Source organism: Chaetura pelagica, unplaced genomic scaffold (genome assembly GCF_000747805.2).
Source record: "Chaetura pelagica isolate M959 unplaced genomic scaffold, ChaPel_1.0 scaffold46, whole genome shotgun sequence".
NCBI classification, from domain to species: domain Eukaryota; kingdom Metazoa; phylum Chordata; class Aves; order Apodiformes; family Apodidae; genus Chaetura; species Chaetura pelagica.
In genome coordinates, this window is record NW_009954102.1 from 6,264,407 (window position 1) to 6,274,377 (window position 9,971).

Sequence of the window (9,971 nt, forward strand, 5' to 3'; positions counted from 1 at the left end):
TTTGGAACAGTGTGTTGTATTCCCCAGTGTTCAGCAGCACCTGGAGCCTGGTGATTCCCTGTGGCTTCCACTTGCTTTCCTAGAAATTAGTGAAGTTGGTTGGCTAATATTTTCGGGAGTTATGTTCAGGTGGGTTTGCATGAGAAGCAGGGCTGGTTTCAGCAAAGGTGAATCTTTAGCTTTAGGTGTTGGCTGTTCCTCTGTGGTCCCTCCCACCCCAAAGGTCCACCGTCAGTCATGAAGTAGCGTGTAGGATGTTGAAGCTCAAAAGCACCCCAGGGTGCAGATTCAGCATCACAGCACACTGCATTTCTGCAAGGTATTACCTGCTGTAACCTGACTAGCTCCTGCCCTGTGGATGCAGGCAGTGATGGAATGGCCCTGGGAGGGATGCAGGAGGCTGTGAGAAGCAGCTTACACAAGGGAAAATGAATCCCTGGAGCCTTATGCTGGCAGCTGAGCTGCATCATGGTGGTCCAGACCACAGGCAGCTAGGAAACCAAATGTCAGGGCCAGGCGTTGAGGTCGTTTTGTTTAGGGTTCTTTTAATCTGTGCTAGTTGGAAAGCCCTTAATAAGAGCTAATCCACGTTTGGCTCTCAGTGGTTTGTCTGTCCAAATGCAGACAAATTGAGGTGGTTTCTCTTTGTATGGAACAAGTTTCATAGAAACATAGAATTTGGGTTGGAAAGGACCTTAAAAATCACCTAGTTCCAACCACCCTGCATGGGCAGGGACCCCTCCCATTAGACCAGTTTGCTCTAAGCCCCATCCAATGTGGTCTTGAACCCTTCCATGGATGGGGCATCCACAACTTCCCTGGGCAACCTGTGCCAGCGTCTCACCACCCTCACACTAAAGAATTTCTTCCTAGTATCTCATCTAAATCTCCCCTTTTCCGGTTTAAAACCATTACCCGTTGTCCTCTTACTAAAAGCCCTTGTAAAAGGTCACTCCTGAGCTTTCCTGTTGCCCCTTCAGATACTGGAAGCAGCCCACTCTTGTCCGGGCTGAACAACCCCAACTCTGCCTGTCTTCATAGCAGAGGTGCTCCAGTTTGATCCAAAGGAGCAGGTCACCCCACTGGTGGCAGCCATGGGTACAGAACTGCACCTCTTCAGCAACTGGCCCTGCAGAAGCTGTCTTGAGAAAAACCAGAATGAACCAAAAATAATAAAAAGAGCTATTTTTTGTGTATGTGCTGTGGAGGAAAGGAGGACTCTCTTAAGCAATGCAAATACATTCATCCTCCCTGCAGCAAGCAGTGTGATGCCTTTGGGGTGACCCAAGCCAGCAGTGAGCATCCAAACTTGCCAGTGTTTCCTAGATGAGCCCAGGAGGGATGCGTGGGTGGCTGTGCCATCCATGATGTCTTTGACCCTGCCTGTCATGCCTGGATGTAAATGGGTGCTCCTCCATTTCTCCTCATGACTCTGTATAATAAGAAAGCACTAACATCTCCAACTCATAGGTAAAAATGGTGTTACTGGGTGATCCAGCTCTGGGACAGCGCCTTGGTACCCTGCACCCAGGTAGCCTCCCTTTCCCATCCCACCTACTATCACATCCTCGTCCCTTGAGCTGGTGTCTTGTCTTTACCCTGTGAAACCTGCAGAGCCAAAGCTCCTCTCTCATAGCCTCCCACTCCCACAGCAGCCTTTTGGGCTCTGCAATCCAAATATTTATAACCCTTGATAGGAGCAGGGGAATTTATGGGAGTCTGGAGTGTTACAGTACATGGCAGGAACGTTTTCCTTCAAGTAGGGAACAGCTCCGCTGAAGGCTCATCGGCTTTTTCAGCTGCAGGAGATTAGGCTGGTTTTGCACCACGCTGAATGAATTTAGGTTAAAACCAGATTAGCCCTCTGAATCTCTTTGCTCGGGGTTGTTTTGCTTTTTTTTTTTTTCTTTTTTGCAGCTGATCCAGAAAATGTGGTGAGCACAGTAGCGGTGGGAAGGTTTTTCAGGGTGCATGTAACTCTCAGGGCTCCCGTTAAAGGTCGGCTCAGGCCACGAACGTTTCTCCAGCCTGAGGTTTGCAGGATCTCTGCCCTTGCAGGCAGCTCGCCGGGCGGCAGGGCACGAGCCTGGGCGCTGGTGAGCAAGCACAGGCACACCCCGAATTAGTGGTGCTGACAACAACAAAAATAGGGGGGAAGGGGGCAAAGGAGAGGTTTTTCACTGCCATCACAGCAAATTACAGTTTTCCACTTTGGGGTTAAAAGCAGCGAAGTTCAGTGTAGTGCAGGCACTGGGTAATGGGGATTTTTTTGGGGGTGCGTAACAGCATTTTGCAGATACTGAGGCGTGTCTGTGCTCCCCCAAGCTGGCCTGGGGCATTGCTAGAATGGCTGTTTGCTTTCGTAAGTGTCCTACTGTGAGCAATGCTTTAAGCTCTTATCTTTTTATTTATGTCTCTCCTGGCCTCGGCTGAAATACTTCAGGGAATAGATGGAGGGGAAGCAAACAGCCTTGCTCGTGGCACTCAGCAGCTCAGCCTCAGCAAAGCTAAAAACCAGATAAACTAATAGGGAGATGTTGAAAATGGAGTGGGGAGCAGCAGCCTTGAGCCCAAGAAGATACAGGTCCATGGCTAATTGCATGCTGTGGATAATCCCATGAATCAGCAGATATGCCAGGGCTGGGTCTGGTGTGAGGTTAAGCTGTGGGGTTTTGGGGGCTGCTGGAGGGGAAGAGGATATGAAAGCAGCCCCATGTCCAGGCACACAGCTGTGGCAGTGCCTTCTGGTTCCTTTTCTTCCTCTTTTTCAGGTTAAAACCTGCAGCTGGAGGTCAAGAGCCTGAAGCAGTGTTCCCCAAATCCAGCCCAAACGGCTCCTGCCCATCCCCTTAATTTCCTCTTTTGGCAAAGCACAACTGGGTTGGGCCCAGTAATTAGCAATTAGTTTTGCACTGCATTAACCTCACACGTTGGCAGCAGAGTGAGGGTGAAGCTGCTGGGTGGATTCCCCAGCCTGGGGCTGAGGTCTGAGAGCATTTCCCAGCTAGGAAAAAAAGTAAAAATTGCATGTAAATTTTCCATCTAGGCTTGCATCAGGCTTTATTTGAGGTGTAAAGCTGTAGAATAAATTGCCCAAAGCCCCAGGGAAGCTAGGGTTGGTTAGGTCGTGCTGGATTAGGCATCACTGTTTTCTTCCAGGTTTGTTCTAAACCATGAGTTGGTTTTCACCAAACCAAGGCTGGGTTTGAACTAGGCTGGAGAAAGGGCAGTAAGCAAAAACTTAGTTGATTTATGAAGTAATACAAATATAAGTGCAAAAATACCAATTTTATAGTAGATGCAGTTATAATTGAGGTTTCCCTGCTGTGGTAACCACATCTTGGGTGTGTATTCACAGTATACTGTGCTCAGGAGCCCAAGGTGAAGCTAGAAGATGGTGGTGTCAGAACAAGCCAAACTTGGTATTGATGTACTCAGTCTGTAGTTGATATTGGAAACTCCTTATCATGACTTCAATGAGTCTTCATCATGGTTTGAGTTGAAAAAATGGGTGGGCAAATCCATAGAAAGGAAAAGCCACCAGGAGCCCTCCTGGAGGCACCATCTCCTGCATGGAGAAGCATTTGGCCCACGAATGGCTGGGGCTGGTGGGGAAGAGCTGCTTTCTCCATAGATAATTGCATTTTGGTTTTGGTGTCTGAACACTTCCCAGACCTGATATTGCCTATCCTGGGTCACGTGAAGCTTGACTTGGTCTTCTCCAGGGCTGCCTTGTGTTGAGGGACGCAATGATCTTAAAGGTCTTTTCCAACCAGAATAATTCTGTGATTCTGGCACCACCACAGAGATGGTGTGGAGCAGTCTTCTGAAACCTGATCTGTGAGGTGAAGGGGACAATGTGGACATCTGGGCTTTCCCACTTCACAGTGCTGAACCCTCTCATGCCCTTCCCATCCTGGTGAAGGGTTTGCCTCCTGCTCTGCAGCACCTGCAGATGATCACTGTGTCTCTCTGCTATTTCAATGAGACCTGGTGGCCTGGCCTTTCAAGGTCTTCACCTTTCAAGGTCTGATCTGCCCTGAAGGTGGAACCCCAAACACCACATGTACCAGGGGGCTGTTCAGCCAAGTGGATCACCCCTATGCCTGTGAGGACCATAGTGAGAGCATCCCCCACCAATACCACCCTGCATCCACAGCATTGTCTGTGCAGGGCTGCAGCCTGGCCCAGCCCACCCTGCCCTGTCTGCCAGGGTTTCTCCCACCACATCCCCTCCAGAGGCATGTCAGACCTGGGAATAGGGCTGGAGTCAGCTGGGTGTCATCTTTCAGCAGGGAGACCGGGAAATGCTGGCTTTGGTGCTAAATTTATCCCTGATCCTGAGAGGGTGTGCAGCCACCCTCTGCTGAGGTTGCTTCTCTGAACCCAGCTCCCTGCTGACTATATATTTTTATTTATTAGGTTATTTTTGTTGTTGTTGTTTTTAAATCAGCAGTAGTTTGAGTCATGTTTATGTTGGGGCAAGAAAACCTGACTCAAGCCCAGCTGCACAAAGCCACCAGGCTGATGCAGCACCAAACCTGCCACTGGCTTTTATTACTGTCTGGTTGCTACAGGAGGAATTCCAGGGAAGCATTGCCCAAGGGAGGGGGTTTTCATGCCCATGGCTGCTCCTTCCCAACGTTAGAGCAGCAGCTGCAGTTTCTGTTTGTCTGAGCTGAGCTTTTATTGTGGTACAGTAAAACAAAGGCAGAAAATGGGACCAAGCAGTTCAAACAGAGCCATTGGCAGCAGCTGTGAAAAGAAAACAAACCGTGCCTCTGTCATCTCCTGCACCCATCCCCTTCTGTGCCCTTTTCTTCCTTGTAGCAAAGACGTTCAGATGCCCTCAGCTGCTCAGAGCACCCTCTAAGCATCCTCTAGTGCACATGCACTGGGATCCATGTGGATGTCTGTGCCTGAGCCACAGCCTACAGGGAGCTTTTAGGATTTTTTTTTTTTTGGTGTTGCAAACCTCTTGCTGCAATGCTCAAAACAAAATTTCATACTCAATTGGCAGAGTGCCCTGGCTCCACTGGCCGGGCACGGGAGGCTGCTGATGCCTCAGAGCTGCTGCAGTGCCTTTGGTTTGCTATGCTGGTCCTTGTGTCTGACTGTCTGCCATGTGTCTGTCTGTGCAGGTGCAGATGCAGCCCCAGTGGCAGGCACAGGAGCCTTGCAACGACGACGGAAAGGTGAGAAACTCTGTGGCTCTGGAAAGGCAAAAGGGCTTCAGAGGAGGCTTTTTTCCAGCCAGCACTCGGTTTTGCTTGAGCACCACTGGCCTTAAAAATAGGAATGGCCAAGGTGGTTTCAAGCAAATGAGTCACAGGCTATAAATAGCATATTTTTACACCTATTCCACAGTCTTCACCTCGCAGCAACCTTTTGCTCTCCCTGGCCTTTCAAAACCCTTGTTCCCACTCGCTTTCTTCCCGTGGTTTAAACATTAACACACATCTGAGCATCCTGTTTGCTTTGCCTCATAAGCTCTCGCAGTCGTTCAGCTATTTGGAAAGCTTTGGGCTCCCGGGACGCCTACAGTCAAATAACCTCGGGTGGTTTTTTTTTCCTTTTTTCCCTAGCTTGCCTTAGCAGCTGTTTAATTAAACTCCAAATGACTTGCACGCTTCTGGGAAGGGCTTTTCCCCTCTGCTGGGAAGGAGAGCTGGGGCAGCCGGCTGCTCCCTGCCCTCCCTGTACTTGCTGCTTGGCCATCAGGTCCCTTTTTGGAAGTGAGGATTTGAGTCTGTGGCTGGATATGACATAGATGAGTTGCATGGGGGAAAAATAAACCCCTAAAGCCTATTTGCATTGTGGTTGTATTTTTTCCTCAAAGGGGAAATTGGAGCATGTTGCAATTTGGAAAGCAGCCAGCTGCTGTCCTGGTCCTTCCTTTTTCCCTGTTAATGGCAATAGGCTGGTTCTTGTCGATTCCCCCTTGGAAGGGGATTTTCAGAGGAGAAGGCAGATTCCTTTAACTAAAAATTAAAGCTGACTTTCATTTTTAACGTGGCGGTTGCGTAATGTGCTGAGCTAGAACAAATCCTCCCCTGTTTATTTTCAATGGGGGCAAAGAAACCAACCTTTTATTGCTCCTAAGAACAGGCTTCAATGTTAATTTAATGTGAACTAATGGGCGTCTCAGCAGACATGTGATTTGTGGGTGGTGAATTCCTCGACACGGATGAGGAATGTGCAGGCACATCCATGTTGCCATGGAGGTGGCTCAGTAGCTCCCTGTTCCACAGCCTGAAATCTGAATTTTGCATTTTAATCCCTGGGTAGTAGGCAAAAGTATGTGAATAGGAATTGGCTGGTCTTGCCTCTGCAGAAAAGAAAACAGGGCTTCAAAAATGCTGTTGGGAGAGTGGGTTGCAGATAGGCCTCACAGATCTGTCCTTTGGCAGTTTGAGCAGGGATGTGGGGTTTTGGAAGAAGTTAAATATTAGGTGATCGTTAGAGCAATCTGCCTGGGGGTGACCTCCAGAGGTGCCCAAGCTGCCAGCCAGGGGATGTAGGGAGACTGTCCCAAGCTTCTTATCCCTGTGGAGAGCAGAAACCAGACGTTCTCTGCTCAGGGTTTGCAGCCTGAGGGGATGCTGAGAGATGGGGGCTGGTAGGTAATGTTGGCTGCTGCTGTGCAGGTAGGAAGGAGGTGCAAGAAGGAAGATGCAGAACATGGTCAAGTTAGGAAGTGGGTTCATGATGGCACCCAAGTTGTGCCACTTGCCATCACAGTGTGTCCTGCTCCCTGTATCTTCAGGACCCTGGGGTCAACCTCCTGTACTTGGTTCAGATCAGGGTAGCAAAAGGCAAAGGCACATGGATGACACTGTGGTCAGTGCCAGCCCTTGCTTGTTCTTTCTAGCCATGGACTCAGAGTCAGGTGGGATGGATTTCCCCATCACACTTTAATGGGGTGCTCACAGGAGCAAGGGTGAAACAGGGCAAATAAATCATTAACTCACAGTGTTACCAGACTCTTTGAGAGGTGCGTGCTGCAGTGGAGATCCCTGAGGGATCTCAGCTCTCACCCTGCAGCCTCTCTGCTGGTTGGAGGCCTGGAGCCAGGGTAGGACTTGCTTTTTGCAAGTGATAACCATGGAGCAGGTTTTTAGGGGAGCTTACGTGCTTGGTGGTCATCATCCTTAGCCCCTAAGAGTGGTACTTAGGGCTTTGATAACCTGGGGGTCAGAAGGAGAAGAAAGTTAAGATGCTCTGCTGTGTTTGCACGTGCCATCCAGGTGCTGAGGCTGTGAGGCTGATCCTACCAAGAGCGCAGGTTGCATTCACCCCCCTGCCTCTTGGATGCTGACATGCTAAATGCCAGCTTGATTTATGTCTACCCTAGGTCACCTCCTGTGCCCGTTCTGGGTCAGTGGGTCCCCTGGGAAGATGAGAACACCCAAATAACAGGGAGTGCTCTCCAAGGACGGGCTGGGGCCTGTTGAAAACCGCCACTAATCCCCATGGGGATGGTTTTGAGCCCGTTGCATAGCATCCCCCTCCCAAGTTAACTTTCCCTGTCTTTTCTTCCCCAAAAAGCTGGAACCTGACAGACTGGCGCTGCCGGTGAGCCCCAGCCCGCTCAGCCCTGCGCCCAACCCCAGCCCCAAGCCCCCCGAGGCTGCTGTCCTCACCGTGGAGCCCTCTCCTTCAGAGAAGAAGTGCTTCTTCGTGGACGAAGCGGAGCCCCTCCTGCGGTGCGACTCCACCTCCAGCGGCTCCTCCGCGCTCAGCCGGACAGGCTCTTTTATTACCAAAGGTACCAGAAATCAGCCTGGAGACAGGGTGGGAGGGCCGGAGGGATGTCATAGCTTGTCCCCTGCAGTCAGCACACGTGGCAGAGCTGCCCGACGTGGGATCTTTACAGTAAATAACTGGGAAAACTGGCTCTCCAGGATACGTTTATCGCATCCTTGTTCCAGCCCAGAATATCCTGTTAGCAAAGATGATACAGATTTGAGAGGGGAAAGCAGCTTTATGAGGTCTTGTAACTCTTCAGAGTGCTGCCAGAGAAGTTGTAGCATTCCTGGATGTCTGTAGGGGGTGTCTCCTGACTTCTAGCTGTTGTCTTGGCCCTGTGCATTATTGCATGAGATGAAACCAGGAAAATGTCATTTCAATATTAATTTTCGTTTTTTTTGTCTCCCTTAGTCCTGCTTGCTTCAGTGTGTGATTTGAGATGTAGATCACCATTAGTCACCCCTCTTTTATGAGGGGGTTTAAATTACTGCATTTAAATTGCTGCAATTAACGTTCTTTAACTTCTGATGAATGTGAAATACTGAGCTCAGTCAATCTACTCAGGTGCAGAAATGAAGCAGACCCAAAGAACACAACTCAGAAGAGCAGAATTCAGCTTTTTTTGCTCCCTTGCTGCCCTCGCTTTTCCATATTGGCCATCCAGCATTTATAGATGCTGTGTTTGCTCTAGTGGGATCCTGGGTGAGGTTCCTCAGCAGCTCTGGCTTCTCCGCCTTCTCACCTTCCCATCACTTTTCACCCTCCACCTTTTCCCTTGATTCTCCTGGTGACATGTCCCTCTGCAGAGCTGGTCAGAGACGGACCAAGGTCTCCAAGGAGAACAAGCCCTGGTTAGAAGAGGTTTCTTGAGGGGTTTCTTGACCACCCTCTCCTTTCCTCCTACAGAAAAGAAGGACACTGTCCTGCGCCAGGTGCGCTTGGACCCTTGCGACCTGCAGCCCATCTTCGACGACATGCTGCACATCCTGAACCCTGAGGAGCTCCACGTGATTGAGGAGATCCCACAAGCCGAAGACAAGCTGGACAGGCTATTTGAGATCGCTGGAGTCAAGAGCCAGGAAGCCAGCCAGACCCTCCTGGACTCTGTCTATAGCCACCTTCCTGACTTACTGTAGGCACTGGGTCACCACGCACTCTGAATATCTGCTAGAGCTAGCTTGGCACTCGTTAAGATGACCGACAATACGCGGGCAGGTTTTGTTGTAGAATATATGGCCAGTATTTTCGTTGAGGTGTCCTTGGTTTCTGGAGGGGGGGCAGTTTGCCAGCATTGCACCCCTCCACCTTAACTCTATCGCTCAGTCCAAGTCTTTGCACCCTCTGCCTCCTTCCCGAGCCTCTCTTCTCCTTGTTCTCATTCCAATCAGATCAGTCGATGCACTTTAAAGAAAAAACGCAGTTAACAAACTAAAAGACCACAAATCTGGTGTAATTTAACACGTTGAATTGGGGATGGCTCTGTAACCCACTTCTTCTGTCCAAGCTGTCTCTTGGAGTGACCCATCTCCCACTGCCTCTGTTTGCCTCAGAGTGGTAAATGGCAAATACACGCAAAGAAAAAACCAACCAAACACCGACCCAATTGTTGCTGGTTACTGTCTCTTAACACAGCTAAGCTTCCCACCTGAGCTGACTTTTTCCTTTTTAAAAAAATGCCCTGTGGTATGGCTCACATCCATTGCTCAGATTTTACTAGCACGGTTATTTATTGTATGGTTTTTCACCTGGACAGTGCATCGCGCTCCTAGAAGCTAAAGCAGAAGCGCCATGGCTGCAGAGAGAAGGGTCAGTCCCACCAACCTTCAAGGCCATAGATGAGACGGTCCTTTGCCTTCTAGTCAAGTGTAAGGAGTTACCTTGCCTTGCTACGTGCAGGGGTGGCGGGGCCCTGAAGGAAGCCAGTGCTGGATGTGGGGAGGTGAAGGTGGCCGCCGGCGCTCCTGCTCTCCCCGTGCTGTAAGACTTCAACAAAGCTCTGCTTTTACACTCGTGTCTCTTGTTTTTTATACAGACGTGGCCGATAGGTTCTCCAGAGACCTTACCCGGTCTTAATAGTCTCTCCAAATCACACTTCACTTTTTATTAAAAGAGGAAAAAAATAAATAAGGGGGTGGGGGTGGGAGAAGCTGCATCGTAAGAATCTGTCTGATTATATTTGCAACTATTATGCTCCCGTAACAAACAGTCTGTACTACGCTCAA

At 49.7% G+C, this 9,971-nt stretch overlaps 1 protein-coding gene across 1 annotated transcript in view; it reads left to right on the forward strand.

Annotated features, from left to right (window-relative positions):
- TNFRSF21 (tumor necrosis factor receptor superfamily, member 21) overlaps window positions 1–9,157 on the forward strand; it is a gene marked incomplete at its 5' end in the record, with an annotated part of 29,227 nt that extends 20,070 nt beyond the window's left edge. The window contains 3 exons of the mRNA XM_010002424.1: window positions 5,142–5,195; window positions 7,549–7,768; window positions 8,656–9,157. Of these exons, the coding sequence (XP_010000726.1) occupies window positions 5,142–5,195; window positions 7,549–7,768; window positions 8,656–8,885 (504 nt within the window). The remainder of the gene's footprint in view (window positions 1–5,141; window positions 5,196–7,548; window positions 7,769–8,655) is intronic.
- Between the last annotated feature and the right edge of the window lie 814 nt (window positions 9,158–9,971).